This window comes from Epinephelus fuscoguttatus, linkage group LG6, assembly GCF_011397635.1.
Source record: "Epinephelus fuscoguttatus linkage group LG6, E.fuscoguttatus.final_Chr_v1".
NCBI classification, from domain to species: Eukaryota; Metazoa; Chordata; class Actinopteri; order Perciformes; family Serranidae; genus Epinephelus; species Epinephelus fuscoguttatus.
Window position 1 is genome coordinate 9,527,000 of NC_064757.1, and position 23,525 is coordinate 9,550,524.

General features: G+C 39.2%; 3 protein-coding genes across 4 annotated transcripts in view; 1 reads left to right on the top strand and 2 right to left on the bottom strand.

Annotated features, from left to right (window-relative positions):
* Positions 1–258: 258 nt before the first annotated feature.
* On the bottom strand, positions 259–6,311 carry zgc:113436 (uncharacterized protein LOC503528 homolog). Of its 2 annotated transcripts, XM_049578358.1 has the most exons (9): positions 5,968–6,311; positions 5,157–5,350; positions 4,925–5,036; positions 4,686–4,824; positions 4,374–4,428; positions 4,014–4,271; positions 3,821–3,937; positions 2,808–2,930; positions 259–1,477 (listed from the first exon to the last, which is right to left on the bottom strand). In XM_049578358.1, exons 1-9 carry the CDS (start codon positions 6,134–6,136, stop codon positions 1,220–1,222), a joined length of 1,425 nt encoding a protein of 474 aa, XP_049434315.1. In that variant the 5' UTR covers positions 6,137–6,311; the 3' UTR covers positions 259–1,219. The 2 variants fall into 2 exon arrangements, with proteins under 2 accessions (XP_049434315.1, XP_049434316.1); XM_049578359.1 differs by lacking the exon at positions 2,808–2,930.
* Positions 6,312–6,858: 547 nt separating this feature from the next.
* ogfod2 (2-oxoglutarate and iron-dependent oxygenase domain containing 2) lies at positions 6,859–13,195 on the top strand. The gene is made up of 7 exons (XM_049578362.1): positions 6,859–7,086; positions 7,198–7,254; positions 9,659–9,769; positions 9,861–9,960; positions 10,912–11,036; positions 11,465–11,722; positions 12,492–13,195. The coding sequence occupies exons 1-7, from the start codon at positions 6,952–6,954 to the stop codon at positions 12,756–12,758; spliced, it is 1,053 nt and encodes a 350-aa protein (XP_049434319.1). The 5' UTR covers positions 6,859–6,951; the 3' UTR covers positions 12,759–13,195.
* Positions 13,196–16,060: 2,865 nt separating this feature from the next.
* The window catches only part of slc4a5a (solute carrier family 4 member 5a), a 46,461-nt gene continuing 38,996 nt past the window's right edge, over positions 16,061–23,525 (bottom strand). The window contains exons 24-26 of the mRNA XM_049578345.1: positions 21,847–22,014; positions 21,689–21,747; positions 16,061–16,368 (exon numbers count right to left, since the gene is read on the bottom strand). Of these exons, the coding sequence (XP_049434302.1) occupies positions 16,203–16,368; positions 21,689–21,747; positions 21,847–22,014 (393 nt within the window). The 3' untranslated portion in view covers positions 16,061–16,202. The remainder of the gene's footprint in view (positions 16,369–21,688; positions 21,748–21,846; positions 22,015–23,525) is intronic.

The following is a 23,525-nucleotide window of genomic DNA, read 5'->3' on the forward strand; positions in this document are numbered from 1 at the left end:
TGTGTGTGTGTTTTAACTCAAAAAAGGATCTCTGTACCTCTCTCCCCACTGAGTGGGTTTTTATACCCTACAGAATAACTTGATATCACCCCTAAGATTGGGAACCACAGGTTTATATATTTAAAGTGTAATTGTGTATCTAATGTTTTCAATTTCTCTTCCCAGCATGTTTTCTATTATATTTTATTATTTTTTTAGTAGTTGTAGTAGTAGTAATACGTAGCTGACCTATGGTGGTCTGCATTACAAAGCATTAGTTTAAAATTATTAGTGTATGTATTGGCAATACTTAGTCAATATACCTTAACTGTAACATTGGTGTTCCTCAAGGATCAATACTGGGCCCTACTGTGTTCAGCTTGTACATTAACAACCTGCTTTTACTCTACCCATCTATCAACAAATATATGAAGATGACACAGTTCTTCATGTGTATGCTAAAAACAAACTATCTGATTGATTAAGCAGTTCATATTTACACCTGGAGATAAACAAAACTGTGTTTTCACACAGAAACCCACTCACCAACCCAATGTTTTTGTTAAAGTAAAAAAAGGTCAAAGGTCAGGGATATCTTACTTTAAATATCTTGAAATAATCCTTGATTCAAATCTGTTGTTTAAAGAGCATGTTAAAAGGGTGGGCGGAACTATTAAATTCAACCTGGCTAATTTTAGGCATACAAGACCATACCTAACAACAGAGGCAGCTAGCCTCTTTATGTGTGCTATGACCTTCTCTCACAAGCAAGAGATTCCACAGACTAACACTAATCAGCGTCTTTAAGCAATATCAGACTTCCCATCAGGTAATGACATTACACCAAGGTCACACAAATTAAACAATACCTTTAATTTTAAGCATTGTTGTTTAAAAATCTATTGCTTGACACAGTGGAAAAAAAGAATAAGTTAATATCATTTCAAGGGAAATGTTTTGGTTGTTTTTTAAAGGGAAACAGAACAAAAAGCTCAATAATTCATGTGGGTCAAAGTGTACTGCCATTACTTTGGCCAGTGGATTCTTTTTCTAAATGCCAGATTCATCTACGAGTGAAACACCAACCAAGATTGTGTTCAACCAGCATTAGCATTAGTAACACAAATCATCACACTCGTTTCACCAACATCTGGATTTCCATCTTCTGTCTAAGACGTCAGGAGGCTCATGACAACATGTAGTCCTGCTCCACTGATCCACCTCTTCCAAACAGTCCTCCTCAGTGGACATCAGAGTCAGCCAAGTGATACTCTAACTCAGTCTTCATGTCCTCTGAGCTGCTTTGCTCAGTGGCCAGCACTGTCTCAACAGGAAAAGATAAATACAAACTGTCTTTTAGTTTTTTTGGGGAGGGGGAGTCCCCTGCACCGAACAGAGGATCTGCCATTTTAAAGGTCATCGAGGGCATGTTATGTGTCCTGCGTTTGGCATTCTTCTTCTTCTCTTGTTTGTAGGCTGCATTCATATTGGCGATCACCTGAAAGTGGAACACACATATTCAGACACAAAAAAGAGAGGACTTAAAGAAAAAAAACGACACAACCAATATAAAACACACAGCCAGTTATATTCATGTGTTTACTAATGAAGCCCATAAATATGTATATTTCTAAATATTTCTGTCAACAAGTTTGTTGTTGCACAACACATGGATAACGCTGGTTTTAACTTTGTATCTTAAATAATTAATAGAGTTTCTATTACAGGAAACAGGGGTGTAAGAATCACATTTCTGTACTCTACTATGCAACTGTGTTCACAAGAATAGTGCATATATATCACCCTGACAACACTGTGTCCAACATGTCGAGATAAATGTCCAGTACCATGTCTGGGGGACATAAAAGAAACATACACAACCCAACACAAAACTTGTAGTTTCTCATATATGAGGCAGGAACCCCTTGGGCCAACTAGGAACCAGAGGCTATGTAGGAACATTTTTAAAAAAAAATTTCAACCCTGATAGCTCTTTGTAATGGTTGATTACTCTTCAGCTGTGGCTAATCAGTGGGAAAAAAAACATTTTAAAGCTGCACTAAATAATTTCTTTATATAGTCAATAAATCAAATGAATATGTGTAATGTGAAATGTGGTGCTAAGAGTGACAAACCTGTAAAAAATTATTATCAAACACTGCAGACCCCTTCAGTTCTATGGAGCTTTTTCTTTTTTTGCTCCTTTTAGCTTCATGTTTTGGTTTCCTGTCAATTCAACAACTGATTTCAGCAACAAAGCTTTGATAAACAAACTGTATACCTCATGCCCTGTACCAAACATCAGACAGGCAACATTTGTCAGGTGGCCAGAAACACAAATGCATTGTGCATTGGAGTTATTGTAACCTTAATGCTATAGTCTGTTTGCTAACATGTTAGCTAGGCTTCGCTGGCATCAGTTTTTTCATGCCTTCCTAACATTTCATGGGGTATATGGTATTTGTGTGAAAAAAATAAATTAATTAAATTTAAAAATGTACAAGCTGAGCTACTGGTGATAGAAGTCATTGTAGCATGTATGACATTGTCTGACCTACAAGCAGTGTGTCTACAAGGGGAATTATACCCCTTTTTGACAGTCATGGGCTGGTGTGGCTTGGCTTGCTTTGGTGTGGTTTGATTTGGGTGAGCATAGCAGGGATTTGCATTTCCATCACAGCAGAGGTACCTGCTTGACGGTGTGTCTTCAACTGATGACGACTTGTCTTAAGTGATAACGTTTAGCAGCCGGCTGATCCATGGCTAAAGTCCCCTGTTATTTTTGCTGCATGTGTTTTTCCACAGCAGGGCAGATAAAACAAGTTTACCTGTTGGAGGTGAGCTGTTTGCAGAGGTGCAGTGAGAAACTGTTGTCTGCAGCTCTTCATCCAACATCTCACTCTGGTGGTTTCTGAATTTACTCTTCCTCCCTGCCATATGATTAGACTAGTCTTTAATGAAAAAAAAAAAAGCCGCTAGCAAAGTTCTGCTAATTCAGTGATAAACACAGGAACACATTTCCTACAGATTCTTCACAATAAAAGTCCCCCTCAATTTTGATATGTAAAAACTTTTATCGTGAAGCAGCAAAATACAGAAATGTTGGATTTTCAAGCAGCAACATGAAAAAAATTCTATAACAGCAAACATGAAACAGTAAAATCCATCACTTATAGTCATCAACCTTCTCAGCTCAGTCTCCTGTTCCATATGTAAAGACTGACCTCTGGTGCTGAACTACAATACATCACCTCAATACCACATATCTGTATCAGTTTAATAGAAAGAGGAACGTCTGTATTTTATACAGTAAATACTGTAAAACCCCAACATTGCACTAGCCTAATATTATAAGATGAAATATGTCACCATTCTTCAGCTTATTCTGCTGCCCCCAAATTGCCAACGTAATATTGATAAAGTCATTTAATGCAGCTTTATTCCATAAATTAATGCATTTAAATGTCCCTTCCAAACTGCGCATCTTCAAGGGTGACCCCATGCTGTGTAACTAAAAAATCAAAGTGCTAAAAAAACAACTAAAAAAATTAAAAACCCTCCTTTTTACCTGTCCTATCAAATAAAACTGCCATTCTCACCATCATTAATATCCTATTTGTTTACACTTAACAGCAACCCCTCCCCTAAAGAGAAAGTGATATATGTCACACAGAGAAAGTATCAACACCCTTTCATGGGACCTTTAAAGATGCAGCAATAAGAATAACCTTTTCTGAACTTTTGTCAGAACCCACAAAGCAGTGTCTGATGTGCATGTGACAATCAGACAAAGAAAGAAAAAACCAGCATGCATGGTGATAGTGCAAGAGAAAGTCTTTACCAGCTGCTTCACAGAGTTCTGCTGCTCCTGCATTATGGTTATATACGTTGAGGCCTTCTCCTTTGTGGAATACATATCCTGCTCCTGGTCGTCATAATTCAGTAGGCTCAAAGTAGTCTGCAGAAAGGGAGCAATATTAACAAACACATACAAACTACACTACTAGATTTTGTTCTTGACAATGGAGTCGTACCTCATTTGGTAAATTAGCTTTCCTGCTGAACATGAGGGAGTAAGGGCTGAACTTGGTCGTAGGGTTGGTGGATGTCCTGAACAGGAACAGCACAGGGTCCAGGAAGTCGTCCCATTCGGCCTGCTTTTCCGTTACCATCTGCACTATGGCTTCCTTCAGCAAAGGACTCGTGCAGTCGTGAAGCGGGTTGAGCTGAGGCTGATCCAGAGGAGACACCTTCTGCATGATGCTCCACCTATCGCACAGCAGTTTTGTCACCTAGAACACACAAGTACAGGGACTGATAAAACTGTCCCATGACAACATCTTCTACTTTTCTTGATCTATTCATTTTAATTTACTTTGTGACTCACAACTTACCTCATCACAGAAGTCAGCATTCTGCGTACATACTATCGTTTTAGGTGCACCAAACCTAATTGAACAGAGAACAGAACGAGTTCAGTTTAAGGGTGAAAAATATGTAATTTTGTGGGAAACCAGAAAAGGTCAGAAGTAAATGCAAGCATCCCATTAGTGACCATTTATTCAATAACTAAATATCTAAATAATTTGGATTTGGATGTAGAGCACAAAATAACACATACTGGAAAATTACACCTATACAGATTGTGGTAAAACCCTTGTTTCAACCTCAGTATGACTATCAATGATTTTATGAAATATTTTTACCTGTATATGCATTTGGAAATACATCTCGCAACAGAGAGAGCATCTGTCTTTTGCACTGGAAAAGCTTCTGGCCATTTACTGAAGTAATCAATGAGGACTATAACATTGGTGTTGCCTTGCTGTGTCTCTAGGAAAGGCCCTGGTGAAGAGAAGGGGAAAGACAGCCAGGGGGTTTAAATGTGTGGGAAAATATATACAGCAGAAAAATACCATCTGAAGAAATTAAGTGAAGCAAATACCTATTAGGTCAATGCCAACAATATCCCAAGGTGCTTCCACTTTTATAGGCCGAACCGTCCTCGCCAGGTTTTTATTCCTCTCTGTGAGCTGACAGGTCTCACATACTTTTATCTGAAACAGTAAACATTATCATAAAGGTTAAACATTGTTATCATTATATACCAGTTAAACATTAATATCATTATAGCCCAGTGATGATAGCTGCACACTTAAAACATAAAATGTATGTACCCAATCCACTACGTCCTTGATGATCCCCAGCCAGTAGTACTTGCTCTGGATCCTGTGGACAGTCTTCTTTTGGCCCAGGTGATGACCGATGTCATTGAAATGGCAGTCTAGAAAAATCTGCCTCTTCCTTTCAGCCTCGATCACCACCTCCCTCTTCTCGTCTTTCTTGGGTCCCACATAGTACAGCTTACCCTCTTGAATGCAAATACAAATAAAGAGTTGGACAAGTTGTATCATACTTTTTGTACTGTGACAATAAGAGGTTGCTGAATGCCCCTTGAGAATGCTTGTGGTGTATGGAGAGAACGTCAAACCATACCTCATTCAAAAATATAAGTATTTAATGTTGTCTTGCTTGTCTTGAAGGGCAGACATAGAAATAAAACATAACTTTGAGCTGACAGCAGTTGAGGTCAACCTCTCAGCCTTGACATACACTCTATTTTACAAACAACACTTATCTCCTGAAAATGTAGACTTTAATTAGTAGTTGAGTAGTAGTAGATAATTTAACCACAAGAGCCAGCTTGGGAGCCAAGTTGGGATTTAACTTACCTGATACATAGTTCTAGTAATAGTAAATCAATAATATAGTCAGCCGAATTATCTACAGGCTCCTACAGATTCATAAAATATCTTACATTATGTCCTACAGGGTACACACTTGCCGACATGCAAGGCGACTTTAAATTGGATGTTTTTTGAATGAAGGTTCGTAAAGCCACCAGACGTTCACTGGAGCTAGATGTAAGCAATGTATTGTTTCAGTGGTTTTTCCATTGTTAAATTCAGGTTTTAAAATAGCTCTTACCATCAATGATAAATTTCTGTGCGTATCTTTTCAGGTTCTTCTTCCGTAAAGGATTGATCGTCTGAGGAAAGCAGCCTTTAGCCACAAAAGTGTAAATGTCACCGAGTTTGTTGGAGCTGGATTCAACCACCTCCTCCTCAGCCACTTGCAATGACTCCACGCTTAACATTTCCGCTTAGACTTTACGAATGAGGAAAATAGAGAGCGTTTATACACCTCAGAAAACCAAAATATGCCGGCTGCCAGTCGGCATATTTGGCAGCACTGCTAGCTAATGCTAACGAAGACAGATAATCCACAACAAAATCACATCAGCCGAAGATACAAAGCTTGTGCTTGTCTTCTTTCTCTTCTTCTACTGTTGCATTTATGCAGCTGGCTTCACTTTTTTTTCTTTTGTTTTGCAATAGCGCCCCCATCTGTACAACGAATGGTACTTCCTACCAGCCCAAAAAATTAAAGGGAAATTACAATCTTTTTTGTTTGTTTGTTTATTTTACCTTGTAATAGACTGACTTCTTTGGTAAAGTACTTTTAAAAACGCTTTAGTCTTCCTTGACGGGTCCATCAATGATTTAAAACATAGGGGTCGATTTTAGGGAGGACTACATGATTGTCCATGCAATCGTGTATAGTGCGTTTCTGACCTCTAGTGGTCACGATGCGTAACTACAACTGTCAACAAGATACTATTGGTACCAGCGCACAAGTAACAAAAGTTCAAATATGTTTTAGGCGTGTACAATCACTTCCTTCAAATACTTTATAAGGAATATACATTTGGTTTTAAATTGGAACTTATTAAATCAAATACATTTAAATTTTAATTTGACGGGTGTGTAGTTGTGGAAATGACGCTCTTATTTTGACGTCTTCGAACCGGAAGTGTAATGTTTGTTGTTGTTTGCTAGCACAGAAGTAGTCGTGCAGCTTGTCAGTTATTGGTGTTATTACACTACGTTTTTCTATATATTTTATGCAATAATGACAAACGAGGAAGACAAAAATCTTCACTTTTACTTTTGTAACTGTTTCACCACTGATAATATTTACCTGGAGGACTACAAGCTCCATGTCAGCTTCTTATCCGAGCAGCAGTTCAGACAGGATTATCAAACAGTAAGTGGCAGTCAGATACTTTTTTAAAACAAAAATATAATTTGGAGTGACATACCCGGTTATTAAACTCTTCTAATAACTGTCTATTGTATTTTTATTATTGCTGCGCAGCTGTTTATGAGGCTTGGCTGCGTGACGGACCAACAGTTTGAGGATGTGTTCAACAAGGTAAGAAAGTAAGTGGTCATGTGTTTGAGCTGTGTGTGTACTTCAACAACTTTGTCACTTGAATTTTCTTAAGTAAAATGCATCCAATTTATCACTACTTTTATTTTCTTATAAAGTGAATATTTGTTGGTTTTCTTAATCTTCTGTTAACCTGTTAGATGTAAACTGAGTATCTCCGTGTTGTACAGTGTTGCTCTGAAACACTGCTTAAAAATATTAAGGCAACACTTAATCATCACAGTGTAACACCAAGTCAGTTAAACAGGGAATCAATCTGACCATTCAGGAAGTACAAGTGATAGTGAATCAGTTTCACCTGTTTTGGTGCAAATGAAAGCGACAACAGGTGCAATGGAGAGGCTAAAACAAGACAACCCCCAAAAAGGGAATGGTTTTACATCTGGTGTCCACAGACAGTTACTCTCTCCTTACCCTTCCCGACTGATTCTTCTCTAGTTTTGTGCTCTGCTAGTGTCCTCTTCACCACTGGCAGCATGAGGTGGTACCTGCAGCCCAATCAGGCTGCACAGGTAGTCCACCTCCTCCAGGATGGCACATCCATATGTGTGGTTGCAAGATGGTTTGCTGTGAGTCCCAGCACTGTCTCAAGAGCATGGAGGAGATACCAGGAGACTGGCTGTTACACTAGGAGAGCTGGACAGGGCCATAGAAGGGCATCAATCCAGCAGCAGGACTAGTATCTGCTCCTTTGTCTGAGGGGGAACAGGATGAGCAGTGCCAGAGCCCTACAAAATGACCTCCAGCAGGCTACTGGTGTGCATGTTTCTGACCAAACTGTCAGAAACAGACTTCATAAGGGTTGCATAGGGCCCAACATCCTCTAGTGCAGTGGTTCCCAACTAGTGGGTCGTGGGTCCATTCTAAATGGACCACAAGTGACTCTAGAACTTGTCAAATTTGTGGGGAAAAAAAACACTTTATGTTGAAGTACAGTGAATTTTTGGCAGAGCTTTCATTTTGAAGTGCCTTTTCCTGCTGTAGAATGAATGACTATCAGAGAGATACTTGACAGAGACAGCAAACTAGCTCAATGACTTGGCCAAACAAAAGTAGGATGCTGAATGTATTAAACTGTGTGGACATTGAACTAATGACTAAGGAAAAATCTGTACCCCGTGGCTGGACCAGTTGGGAACCACTGTTCTAGTAGGACCTGTGCTCACAACCCAGCACCGTGCAGCTCCACTGGTATTCACTAGAGAGCACCAGAATTGGCAGGTCTGCCACTGGTGCCTCTTTCTCTTCACAGATGAGAGCAGGTTCATACTGAGCACATCTGATACACATGAAAGAGTTTGGAGATGCAGTGGTTAACATTTTGCTACCTGTAACATCATCCAGCATGACCAGTTTGGTGGTGGGTCAATGATGGTCTGGGGAGATCACACAGACCTCCATGTCAGAGCCAACAGTATCCTGACTGCAGTTAGGTACCAGGATGAAACTGAAATTGTCAGACCTCACGCTGGTGCTGCAGGCCCTGGGTTCCTCCTGGTGCATGACAATATCCGGCCTCATGTGGCCAGAGTGTGTAGGCAGTTCCTGGATGACAAAGGCATCGATGCCATTGACTGGCCCTCCTGCTCCCCTGATCTAAATCCAACTGAACACCTATGGGATGTTATGTATCATGCATCCAACGCCGCCATGTACCGCCACAGGCTGTTCAGGAGCTCACTGATGCCCTGATCCAGGTCTGAGAGGAGACCTCCCAGGAACCCATCCGCTGACTCATCAGGAGCATGTCCAGATGTTGTCAGGACTGCATACAGGCATGCTGGGGCCATACACACTACTGAGTCACATTATGAATTAGCGTGATAAAATTCACAGAAGTTGGATCAGCCTGTGATTTAAATTTTTTAATTTGTTTTTTAAGTGTGATTTTGAATCCAGCCCTCAGTGGGTTGATGATTTTGGTTTCCACTGACTGTTGTTATGTCAATTTGTTCTCAACAAATTATACAATGTACATCAGTAAAGATTCTCAACTTGAATAATTTGTTTATCAAGATCTGATGTGTGATTTACGTGTTCCCTTCATTTTTTTGAGCAGTGTAGAACAAGACATTTGATCGATAGACTGGTAAATTGGCAGCTGATATTGATATATCCACTGATACTGTATATCGGTATTGTGTATGCTGGCTGATAAGTAACAAGATATCTTAGTACTGTAATGTCAAACTAGGTGTGAGGTCAATTATACACTTTGTCCACCACAGAGCACTGACAAATGTAGTTTTGAAGTGTAGAATGTCTTGCTCAGTATGTATATTGGTCATAATTAAAGACTTCACCTTGGAATCCAGAAAATCTCGATAGGTATTTTTCTCTGCACTCACATTACACTGTAGCCTAACTGCATGACTGCTCCCTTTAGATTTCACAGGAAGTGGACAGGCGAAGGCGTCTAGGTGTGACATCTGCTGAGAGAGCAGCTGCTATAAAAGACGTGTACCAGCCTCTCCATCCTCATGTCTACCATCTGCAGGTACATCCTGCATCAGCCACTGCTAATCATGTCATTAATGATGTGTCATTAACACCTCGCTAAGGCTCACTCGCACACCACCTCTTCTCAGGAGTCGTACCTCGCACCGAAGTTCAAGCAGATTGTTGAGTATTGTCGAGGCAGTGATATCAGTGAAGAAGGTCTGGGAGACCTTTTGGAGGAAGAGGCAGGTGAGCTGCAAAGTTCTTTCAATTCCTCTCATTGTTCGAGTAAGAGGTGTGTAAATGTGACCGCATGAAAATGTAACTCACACTCACAAAAAAAACGTTCACATACGCAACTATTTTGGTCATAGTCTAGAGCCCTGTATCAGGATTTAATCCTTTTGATCCGATAACATTTCTGAAGTCTAGACTCTATGTGCCAAATGATGCAAACGATGCAGGAGATCTGGATAATTTCATACCCAGGAAGTTGAATTTCTTTGGCTTCATGTGCCACTGAGCAACTTTCATAGGAATGAACAAGGCCCCGCCTCCAATGCCGTATCCAGTTCTCATCATACATCCATATCCTCTACCCAAGAATACAAAACAAAAGACAGTCACAGTTACTCTGTTGTGCTGCAGGAGAGGCAGCTACGGACACATGTCACCTGCCACCAGATCAGCCAATAGCAAAATTCAGTTGCTATAGTTGGGTTCAACCAGTAGAGTGCAGTCACTATTGATGCATATTTATAATACAATATTTATAATTCCAGTATTTTGCATAAAAATTCTAGATTTGGACCTGAATCCATCAACAACACTGCTAACTACCTGTATTCATTGGTTTTAAGCTGACAAAAAGTGGTGGTTTAGTTACCCTCTAAATTAGCATTTAATAAAAAAAAATCTCATGCACTCACTGAAGTACTTTAAAGTACCCCTATTACCCATAGATATAATATAATATAATATCTCTAAGAAATGGTCTTGAGAATGGTCCTAAACTTTGACTTATGAGTTATGAAAATTTCTTCGTAAAAGGCACGACTGAGGAACTTCTTTACGACCAAGATGAAAGTAACTTTTACCGTGCTTTCGTTGGTTTAGATTGATTGTACCATATTATCACAGTTACATAACACTATATTGATGTATTAAAATGCTGCACTGATTCCCATCTTTCTACTGAAGCTGCGAGGGTTTATCGCTTTCCTGTGTTTGAGAAGAGCTTCTGTGAGGAGTTGATGGAGGAGCTGGAGCACTTTGAGCAGTCCTCCGCCCCTAAAGGAAGACCCAACACCATGAACCATTATGGGGTAATGTATGCGCTCCTACAGGCTGAAACCCTTTAAAGTGTCATTTAATCACCCCTCATTCATATTTCATCTTTATTGTGCCGTGACATTTGGATCCTCGGCCTACTGTGCTCCTCAGTCATGAAATATGTAGAACTCTGAAATATTTTGAGGATTGTATTCCAGGCAGGTATATGCAGGGACTTTGATGGATTCTCTGAGAAAGTAAGGCTCATTTTACAGTAACGTGCATATACTGCATGTCTTTAAAAATTCAGTGCATGATATATTTTTTAGCCAAGATCGAAGCCCTCAGCTAAAACCCTTACTTAGGAAAATATAAAATGTCAAAGCCATGAAAGAGCTTTATAGTCATAAGGGCAGGGAATCAAACATGAGGGTTGAGTTCTTTTATTCATGATGTTCTTCTCATTTTCTCTCTCTTCCAGATCCTCCTGAATGAATTGGGCTTTGACGAGGGCTTCATCACGCCCCTCCGTGAGCTCTACTTGCATCCGCTCACCTCCCTGCTGTACCCGGACTGTGGGGGGCGCTGCCTGGACAGCCACAAGGCCTTTGTTGTTAAATATGACATGAATGAGGACTTGGACCTGAGCTACCACTACGACAACGCAGAGGTCACCCTTAATGTTTCCCTGGGCAAGGACTTCACAGAGGGCAACCTGTATTTTGGTGATATGAGACAGGTGAAGATAATGCTTGTAATACTATCACACTCACAGTATTATTTAAATATTTTTTTTATTTTTTAAATACAACATTGCTTGTGTCAGATCTATGTTAGCTAATGGCAAGTTCCAAAAAGATTTTCCTGCAGGTAAGATTTTATTATGATGCTGAAGTTTTTTTCTAAATGCCTATTTGTGCATTATAAATCCTTAATTTCTATTTCACCAATTATTGGTCAGTGTATCTGCAGGAATGGACTGCAGAAAAAAGCTATATTTTGTTTTTTTATCAGAGAAGACATACCTCTGAGAAATGATTCATGTTAATTTATTCATGACTATTTTCATCTTAGAAACAAGAAGTGTGACCCTTTCAATCCAGTTATTTTTTACTTGCGGCTAATGATATTATTACTGTTGCTCCAAAAATTGCCCTTTGGTAGTGAACGTAACATAATTTCTAAGATAAGAAAGTCTGCTGATGAAACTTGAACAGCTTCTCTGGCAGATTAGAAATACTGAACAAACTACACTGTAAAATTTGACATGTTTATCTTACTTTAACTTTTTTTTTATAATGTTAACAAAACTTAAGCTTAAAGTTATAGTTACTTACCTTTTTCATGTCACTTTCTAGATTTTTTTTAACAACTTTTCAGATTTTACAGTGTAAACTATGTATTTCTGGGAATATAATAGCTGTGATGGCAGCAGATTTTTTTTAAGTCATTTCCCTACAAAAATGCTAAATTGTGTCTAAAGGTAGTAGTTGTGTTGCCCCCGGCAGGTGCCTTTAAGCGAGACGGAGTGTTCAGAGGTTGAACACAGGGTGACCGAGGGGCTTCTCCATCGGGGCCAACACATGCACGGGGCCCTGCCCATCTCCTCCGGCCAGCGCTGGAACCTCATCATCTGGATGAGAGCCTCACAGGAACGCAACAAACTTTGCCCCATGTGCAACAGGAAGCCAACGCTGGTGGAAGGGGAGGGCTTTGCTGACGGGTTCACCAAAACCTCAGAGCCACTGCTCAACACTTCATGCGTGTTGACATGAAGTATCATGCTGCTGTCAGCCTTTAATAAAGCCACTGTGTGTAGGATTTAAAATTTTGCTGAAGGACTAAATGATTCTGAAAATGATTTCGGCTTGTCCAATATATATTTTCTGTCAACAGACAGATATTCTAAAGTTTGGATGTTGTTGAGATAATCACGACTACACTGGGTCACTGTATTGACACATTTTGACTGTATTCCAAATTGGAATGATGAATATTTATAATTAATACTATTAGTAATAGTAATGGTACTATAACTCTGTGTTTCAGATGTTTGGTGTAGTATCTCATTTTGTAACAAGTATATATATATGACTTTATTGTCTTAAATATCAGTCCAATAAGATCAATGAAGCCCAGGCCCCAATATTTATATACAGTGTGACTGTACTGTCATATTTTGTGCCAAAGAATTAAAGATAAGGGAAACCACTCTGACAGTTTCTCTTTATTGACTACCAGTTCCAACACCCAAAGTCTGTAGATGTGTTTTTGTGAAACTAATTGGGATCATTTTAATATCAGGTAACATGAGGCCAGGGATTGCTGTCGCATTCAGTCACTAAAAGTAGCGGGAATACTTAAAGGTACACTGTGGAGTTTTTGACCAAGAGTAACGCCATAGAACAATGATTTTACAAGTGGGTCCTTTTGCATACACAAGGGCAACGGCACACGTTACTGCTGCTGCTTTCATGCCTTTCAGCTCACCAACAGCTGGTGGCGGTAATGAGCAAAGAAACAGCAATGTGCCAGCAAAGGCAGGGAAGAATGGTCAATGGACTGCATTTATATAGCACCTTTCTAATCTTAGAGCTCAGAGCATAAAATGTTCCACCTGCTTATCGGACAAACATTCACACACAATCACACAATGGAGCTTCAGTATCTTGCCCAAGGACACTTAGAAATGTAGACTGCAAGGGCCAATGATTGACTCACTGACCTTCCAACTGATAGATGACAGCTCTACCTCTTAAGCCACTGCTGAAGACAGGAACTGAGCAAACAGGATTTAGAATATTGCATTTTACATATTTCTTAGATTGTAATGATACACACAGTGTGTTTGGATGATAAACACTGAAGGCAAACATTTCCTTTGTTTCTAAACAAACTTCAAATTTTATAATGACCTTGTGGATTGGTCACATCTGGCCGATCCACTTCACAGGCTGTAGTTGGTTGTGGTTGGTCATATTTGCTGAAACTCACTATATCCTGACAGTAGTACATGAGACAGATAATCTGTGAGATAGAATATGTCATGTTCTTCCTCCTCGTAGTGCTTCTAATGGCATTTGTAAGAATCCACACATGAATGAAAACAACCAATCAGAGCAGAGGAGTCTCTAATGCAGCTGTCAGTTATGTCGAACTAGTGGAACTAGGCAGCACTGGTCAAATATGACTGAAGATTTTGTCACTGCATTGCCTATTTCACCTCTTAAAAGTCTCAGAAATTTTAGTGTACTGTTTTGTTGTAATTTGAGAAAGTTTGTGACCTGGCTGCCATGTTGCAAACAGTTGAGTGAAAACCAAGCACTGCCCAACGTCTGGAGCCATTAGACACACTACGAGGAGGAGGATCATGATTATTATTTTTTCGACAGATTATCTGTCTCATGTACGACTGTCAGGATATAATGAAAGTTTCATTTAAAGTTAACAACTGTAGCCTTAATAGAGTCACTTTTGGTGCTGGTTATCTAATGCAGGGGTAGGCAACCTGTGGCTCCAGAGCTTCATGCGGCTCTTGAGTCCCTCTGCAATGGCTCCCTGTGGCTTTGACCAAAAATTAGGCTACACGAAAATGAATCATGGTTATTTTTGAACATTTTAATTTCCATTTATCATTGTTGTTGGCCTTAAGTGATTCTTACAGTATCCACTTGTAAAAATGTGTAACCTATAGGCCTGAAACAAATTTTTAAAAAAAAGTTCTAAAATATGAGTCATAGCTATGTTAATGGACTGGCGATTTTTCTCTAAATTTTCATCATGAGCAATGGCTTGTCTTCAGTCTCCTTAGCAAAGCTAACTGCGGATACTAAATCCAGGAAGGAACAGTCTTGAAGGGAAATATTGAATTAAATAGTGCATAGACAGATTTGTTTACTTTTGCTGCAAGGTACCAAAGATTCATTAATACTTTACTGCAGAGTAGCCACCTAATGGTAAAACATGTTATTGATTAGACTTATTAGTAATGTTGATAAGTTAATTTAGACTTAATAAGGCTGTGTAAACGTTATGATAAGGCTCAAATATATTTTGTGGCTCCAGACAGATTTAATTAATTATTTTGGTACACTCAGGTACACCATCTTTTCCGACACGTTTTGCCTGTCAGTGACTGTTAACTGATTTCTGTCCTTGTTTGAAAGTCCAGAAGTCAGTTGTTCATCTGCCACTGCCAGTATAATGTGCTTGTTTTTATCATATTTTTGTTTGGATGTCTGTATTCTGCTGTTTCCTATTGACCAACTGACAATGACTGACTCAGTTATATTATAGATTTAAGGGGGGAAAGCAACAGAAGACAAACCACATGCTTTGGAATAATAACATTTTAATTACATGAATTATACCTGTCCATTTCTTGTTATTGTCATATGCATGTAGAGTTGTGGTGGAAAATGGAGATGGTCTCATACAGAGTCTTTGAAAGTAAAAACACAGATATAAACCGGTACGCACAACTTGCAAAATAAATCGATCCTTTTCAGCAACATCAGGACTGTTTGGTTGTTTCTTTTTGTTCCAGGTTAATGTGCCAAGTATGGAGTGTTGAAGAGGAGGGATACAGGGGAAGGAGAGATGGTTCTTTGGGATCAGAGGCACAAACAAACACCAAAACACAAATATGCAAAGGCTAACATATAATAGACCACAGTAGACTTTACAACCACGTGGTAAATAGTTCTGTCACTAAAATGCTGCTTGTTTTCACATTTCCTGCCTCAACATCAAAATCTGTGGACACAGGCTGATGTGAAATTATTGCACATAATTTCTGACATACTGGTTTCACGATTAGTTTGGAATTGGACCCATTATATTAATAGTAAAATATACTGTAGCTAGTATGTATAAAGATAAATATTTTCACATCAAATATATAATCCTATACAGCACATACAGATAAATATTTCCTCTGTTATTATGGACATTTACATCATAAGGAAATAAATTTAGTATTTTATATATAATTCAAAGCAAAATCTGTCAAAACTGCACCAATTTCAAAGCAGATGCATCTTAAAACTTCTCCTGCTGCATTGATAGGTCTGTCCTATTTCCGCCATTCTGTTCAGGTGTCAGTGTGCTCACAGCCGTCAGTCTGTGCCACCTTGTACTGTCCGTGGGTCAGCACTGGCTGCATCGAGTAGTTTGCCCACACTATGTTGTGCGTTGCTCTGTCGACAGGAGTCTCAGCTTTATAAAGTGGTCTCACTGCTCATGTCTCGAGGGCGGTGGTGGTCGATGTCCGAGTCGTAGTCTGACTCCATCTCAATCTTGACCTGGGGCACGGGGCAGGCCATCCCTCTGCCCATAGGCATGGCCGGAGACGACGGACAGGAGATCTTCAGGTGGAGGGTGATGCTGAGGAAGGGCAAGTTCCAGTTACCATACACACCCACAGCCAAGAACACTGAAGGGCTGAGAGGGGAGGCTGGGGAGGGGGGAGGAGCTCAGCCGTGTGACATTATGACCCCCAGCCAAACACTACAACATCTTCAGTGATGAGCAAGACAAGAGAAACGGATGAGTAACTTTTAGGGATGCACATCATCGGTATCGGCCGAAATCGGCTTTAAAATCGGAATCGGCCAACATGCCGCTAATGTCAGTACATTTTCATTATTGGCCAATATTGGCTTTAAAATTAACTATTAGAATCAGCTAACGCGGTTTTCTCTAATTTTACACAATGAATATCTATGGTAATATCATAGATTGAAAAACACTGTATTTCATGTCTCCATCTGCTGGTGGCCCACCACGATAAGAGTATGCATGCATTGTATGATGTTAATTCCACTACAGAAGAGACCTGATGATCACTAAAATTAGGTTGGGAAAAAAGTGGATATATCAATAGTGGTATCGATTATCAGCCAAAAAAGTTATTTTATATCAGCATATTGGATATCGGCAAAAAATCCATTATTGTGCATCCCTAGTAACTTTGAGGCTGGGGAAGGTTTTAAACTATGAACAAGGCAATCAGTCTGCTGTGGCCTTTTGTGAACCCCAAAAGAGACAGTTTTAATATTCCAGTGAAGAGACATTTTCTAACCTTTTCTGGTGGTATTTTAATAGTAGCAGGTAGTCCATGGCTACTTTATGAAAAATAATAGTTATGTTTTTTATTTACAAAGTATAAAGGAAGAGATGTGATGCTAAAAGTGGATAAAGGACCTTTATTACCAACATGTAACTAGTGATAATAGGAAAATGCAACCTACTGTATATCTTGACTTAAAGCTGGGCTAGGCAGTTTCATTTTGGTGTCATCGGGCAAAAATCCCACAATAAACTTTGAGGACATTGTAATTCAGGTGGACTGAGAGAACACCAGACTTGTGCAACTCCTCTTGGCTCTTGGTTTAGAAAATCTAGCCTGTTACGGTAGACTTTGGCCAATCACAAGTCTTTTCAGAAAGAGGGCATTTCTATTGGCTGTTATACAAATGCAGATGCACGTGCATGTTCCTTTGGTCAAAAACCTGATTCACCGGCAAAGAAACCTGCAAAAAGTTGCTAGTCCAACAATGGCAACAACTGCCTACACTGCAAAGCAACCTGACCTATCAAAAAGAGAGTCTAAAAGAGAGTCTGGGAAGGAAAAGGAAGGAAAGGAAACAAAACACCTCAATTTCAGAGATGGAGAGAAAATGTTGCAATAGTTTAGCCTCCTGCTAACTGAAACCAAAGACTTACAGCTGCAGCTTCATGCTGACGGTTACGTAGCTAATGTTAGCTAGAGCCATGAATCACAGTGTCTTTCACCGCATTCTCCGCCGCTACAGACCGGCTCACCAGGTGAAGAGAGGGCAGCAGCTCCGGGGACAAACCCCTTGTCAGTGGCTGCAGTAACCTGAATCCAGTCAGTGCAAATCCCAGCTCTGGGAGACTGCACAGCCCTGACTCCCCACCAGATCAGCAAACTTTCAGTTGCTGCTGTTACACAGCTTGGACCTGGCACTGGCCACTAGCCTGCTGTGACACCGGGCGCTGGGTGGGTTTGCACTGGCCGAATCTTAGTATCTATCTACAGCCACCGTCTCCCAAGCTGCTGCCCGCTCTCCTCCCAGGGAAGCAGTCCACATCGGCGGGGAGCAAGGTGGAGGGATCTGGTGGGAGAGGCTTAGGACAGAAAAGGGAGAGCTGCAGGAGGAGGGTGAATTTCAAAATCTTTTTTTTTTTTTTTTTTTTTTGCCTTTTCCAGGTTTCTGCCTACCCCAACTTTAATAGCTATACATTATTAAATGGGCAAATGCTGCCTTTATTAATATGTTAAATGTTTAACTTATGTATAAGTTTTCAGTTGTTTACAAGTTGAACTACAGTTTTGTTTTGACTTTGAATCTGACAACCAACGAAACTTTGAATTTTCTTATTATACCTTTTGTAATGTTGATGTCAATACATGTTGTAACTGTATTTGTTCAATGAATGACTGAATGCAAAACTTTATTTGGAGGCTTTATCTTTGAAAATAAAAGTAGCTGTATTTTACCAAACAAATAGGTTTGTAAGGTTTGGTGCCAAACATTCTAGGCAGATATAAAAGCCTACAAAAAAAAATCACAAAGCAAATTTTTCTTAGTATAAATCCACAGTTGGCAACATCTTGCAAAACAAATTCATATTAATCAATAATCATTGACACTTTCAATTCCAAACCATGCCTCTTTCAAAGCAATGCAGACATGATAGCCAATTTTGAAATTCTGAATTCTGAGCCTCATCACCTGCACTTTCCATATAAACATTTCCACTCAAACTGCTGCAGCTCCAGGTGAGGATCATTCAGAGAGCAAAAAGCTTCATTTCACATGCAGGTGTGAGCATCACAGACTGATTTGCTAAAGAGATTCAGCACATGGAGGAAAAAGAAACAACCAAAACAACAATGCTTGTTGCATGTGGATGATTTTACAGTTGTACACAAACTGGCCTACAATAAATACTCTGTAAGTACTAGATATACAACAGGCTTAATATACCACACATTATTTTTGTTCATCTATCTAAATTCCATACACGTTGTACTAAACAATGAACCCTGTCTAATAGCTTTGAGACACAGATCAGACTATACAGCGTGCATTTCAGGTCATCACCCCTCACCTCAAAATCACTGCCTTTCAGAAAACTTAAAAACTAACAACACATATTCAGTGAGAAATTACAATATGCTGAGTTGTGTATACAAAGGGCAGCACAGTGCACATACTGTGAGACATTTAGCACATGACACGGGAAGAGTAGCAGCAGGATTATACAGTTAATTACATCACAATGATCTGCATTGCCTTAAAGTGCATGGAGAGGAGACTGAGCCCAGATGTGATAATGAGGGGAAACTGGACAATGAGGACAATGTTACACATGTCCACCCACAAAAGTGACCATGTGTAATATTGAAATTTACTCTGAGAATTGGAAAATGAATAAATTAATTTAAACAGCTGATTTAAAAAAAAAAAAAAGTAATGGAGAAAAGTTTTTCTTTTAGAGGGCTTGTGATAAAACAATAAATACATTTTAAGGTAAACAACACAAGTTGCAACACAATAGGGCTAATAGTTTGTTTTTTAATGGGGAAAAATATTAGAACCACTATGTTATAATGCAATGCAATGCACATGCAGAGCATTATGTCAGAACAAGGGCTTTTATGGACCACTTTCAAGTTACTGTGTCTGCCCTGCTATTTGTGTTTGCTGTGACCATTTAAAGGAATACTTCACCTGGAAAATGATCATTTGTATATCAGCTACTTACCCCATGTTACACTGAATTTGTGAAGAAAACTCTTTTTTTTTCTCGCCTGCCTGAACAGGGAATGAAGAATCCAAAAACAGAAAACATTTTTGATGAATTGGAATAAATGGGGGCCATGTTTAATAATAGCAATACTATATCAAAACAACTCTTAAACCATGCATGCAGTATGATCCAAGTCTCATTTATCCCATTATGAGCTCAGTATTTCCCAGACATTTTCGCTAAAACCATACAATTTAAAACACTTCTGTGTATGAGAAACGTGCCTGGGCACATGCTAAGGTTGCAGCGGTATACTGGTTTTAAGGTGATATTAAAACTGAGGCTGGACAGAGAATCTCAACTTTGTTTGAGTTATTTTTAAAAGGGAGACTTTTTACACAAACATCCATTTTAAAAAATGGTTTTAAGTAGGGTTGCAGTGGTCAATCTCAACCTTATTTTACATTTTACAACAACTTTCATTTTAAAAAAAAATGTCTTAAAGTTTCAATTATAGTAATAAAAAGTTTGTTCAACCCAAAATAACCCCTCTGTTTTCATTCCTTTTTAAGGCTCATTTTGACTTAATAATAATAATAATAATAATAATAATAATAATAATAATAATAATAATAATGATGATGTAATACTATGATACCGTGAAAATGCAATACCTTGAAAATCTCTACCATTGCAACCCTAGCACTTTTATGAGTTTATACTCTATACTCAATGGAATTCATGCAGTTCCAACAATGCACTTGTCCAGGTGTGCTGCTTCTAGGCTGAAGTATTTGAAATAGTGAAGTTAAACAACCCAATCGCCATGAAAAAGGCTGGCATACGTTTTTCTGAAAATCATGGATACATTACATTTGAGCATTATTTTGTAGAGGATACGTTTAAACTTAATGTTCCATTATATCTCAACACTGCTGTGGTTAATGTGTGGTTTGGTTTAGGCACAAAAACCATTTGGTCATGGTTGGGAAAAGATCATGTTTTGGCTTAAATACCCAGTTTTGGGCACATGTACAATGCCAATATTTTCTTCTGGGACTGGGCTGTTGGGAAGCACGGAGCATGTGACTGGATGAATGGGACTTGGATTATACTGATTATACTGAGTTGTGTAAAGGGTTTGTAACAGGATATTTTATTGTTTACCGTGAACCCTTTTACTTCAGTTCATCAAGAATTTTCTCTGTATATGGACTCTTCATTCACCATGGAGGCATGCCAGAAACACAGTTTTTTTCTTTGCAAATTCAATGTAACATGGGGTGAGTAATTGACATACAAAGTGAGTTTTATGGGTGAAGTATTCCTTTAACTGTTTAAACCTTTTGATGAGCCACTTACTTAAAATGTACAGAATTGTGAATAGACAAAAAACAAATTGAAAAACAACTTATCTGTAGCAGAAAGTTTGAGTTTAGTTGCCCAGGTTTTAAATATCTGTCTCATAGATTACTGCTGCTGCCTCATTACAATGGAGGTGAATGGAATTATATCTGTGGTGCTCGCATCATAAAGAAATGACATTTCAGAAATTCAGCAGCAGTGTGTCTTCCCAGGAACAGTGTACCAGTTACTCTGGAGACGCTGAACATCTATATATAGGTCTATTATACATTCATATAATATTGGACTGACTGACATGTAACTGAAACTCAGTGGCCATGTACCAGGAGAAGTAAGGGAGAAAATATATTTGCTTTTTGTAGTTTTTGTGAACTGACCATTTAATATGTGCATATTTACTGTGTATGGATAAATTACACATGGCCTGTATAATAGAGGATGTGTGTGTTAGAGAGCACTGTGTGTGGCAGCACGCTGGCAATAAGCTCCCCACTGAGACTGTACATCATCAGGATAGACGAGGTCTTTGTAAGGGATGTGCAGTTTGAGGACACAGTACCTGCGATCCAAGTCGGACTCTGGGCTGGGTGAGTGGTTGGAGTAGGAGTGGCATTTGTCCTGCAAACAAACATAAACACATAATAGGTACACAGATCATCAGAAATGTGTCATGAACCATCATTCCTGCAGGGGGCAGCAGAAGCTCGAGCTTCTCACCTCCTCCTCGCTGTCGTCTTGTTTGGGCTTCTTCTTCTCCTTCCCCTTTTTCTTATCATCATCTTTCTTCTTCTTCTCTTTCTCAGGAAGAAGGTCGTCCAGCCAGGCCAGGTCGTGCTGGGAGAAGACCATGTCCAGCATTTTTCGGACGACCATCAGACCCAGGATCTGAAGGGTTCAACACAGACACACAAGCCTTGCTTTAACTCCCATTAACATTCATCTCATATCTGAGTTATGGTCTGAACATGATTTAGCTGGATGACATTTGTAAATGACATTAAGATGAATCACTGATATACAAAGTGAAATTAAATCACTTTATCTCTTAACATTTACACTCATTAATATTGATTGAATATTGATATTAAAGCTACAGTTGGTAACTTATATGAAAATATCTTTTTGTCATTCTTGTTGAAACTGTTGAATTAGATCCACACAGTAAGACATGAGACAGATCATGAGCGAGAATTACCACCTCACAGTTGTATGTCTCCACAAACGTGTCAAGTTACAGTTACAGTTTAATCCATATCTGTCCAGACTCATATGTAGCCATGACAGCTAACAATGGTTCAAATATGGATGTTGCTGCAAAGAAGCTACAAATTCAAAATAGTGGATGCTTCACACACATCTTAAACCCAGCTGCACAGATCTATACAATCAGCACAGTTTCAAGGTGAACACCCAAGATTAGTGTCACCAATTCAGTATCTGACCAAATGTCACCTCTCCTGTTCCTGAGTTATGGTCTTGAATAATGGCCAGAAAGTGGTTTTGCAGAACACTATGATGTCACACTGAAGCTGACCTTTGACCTTTTGGTTTTAAAATGTCACCACTTCATCATTTTATTCTATTAGACATTTACAGAAATTTTTGTCATAATTAGTGTATGAATTCTTGTGTTATGGCCAAAAACATGTTTTGTGAGGTTGCAGTGACATTTGACCTTTGACTACCAAAATCTAATCAGTTCATTCTTGACTCCAAGTGGATGTTTGTGCCAAATTTGAAGATCAAGATCAAGGCATTCGTAAGGTATGGGTGGACAGGCAGATGGAGGACAACCCAAAAAACACAATGCCTCCAGCTACAGCTGTGGCTGGCATGGACATAAAAATCATATTCCTCCTCCTCGTAGTACTACTAATGGCATTTGTTGGAATGAACCGTGGCTTTTGAAAAACAACAAATCAGAGTTGCGGAGTCACTTACACAGCTGTCAGTCATGTCTACCACTGAAAAAGTTTACTCTGGCCAGTGGGTGGTGCTTGGCACCCCACTCAACTATTTCCAACATGGTGGCTGGGTCACAAACGTTCTCATTTTACAGCTAAACAGTGCACTAAAATATGCTCCTGAAAACATTTGAGGAAAGACATAGGCAATGCAATAACAGAATCTTGAGTCATATTTGATCAGCACTGCCTAGTTTAACAGTTTGACCACAGTTTACGAGCAGTGACTGACATAACTGACAGCTGTTAGCAAGTCCTCGGCTCGGATTGCTTGTTTTCCTTCACCTGCAGTGGATTCTTGCAAATGCCATTAGAAGTACTACAAGGAGGCAGAGAATCATGATTTTTTTTCAGATTATCTGTCTCATGTGTGTCTCAAGCAAATATGACAACATTTATTTTTTTATGAAAATTACCAACTGTAGCTGTAAA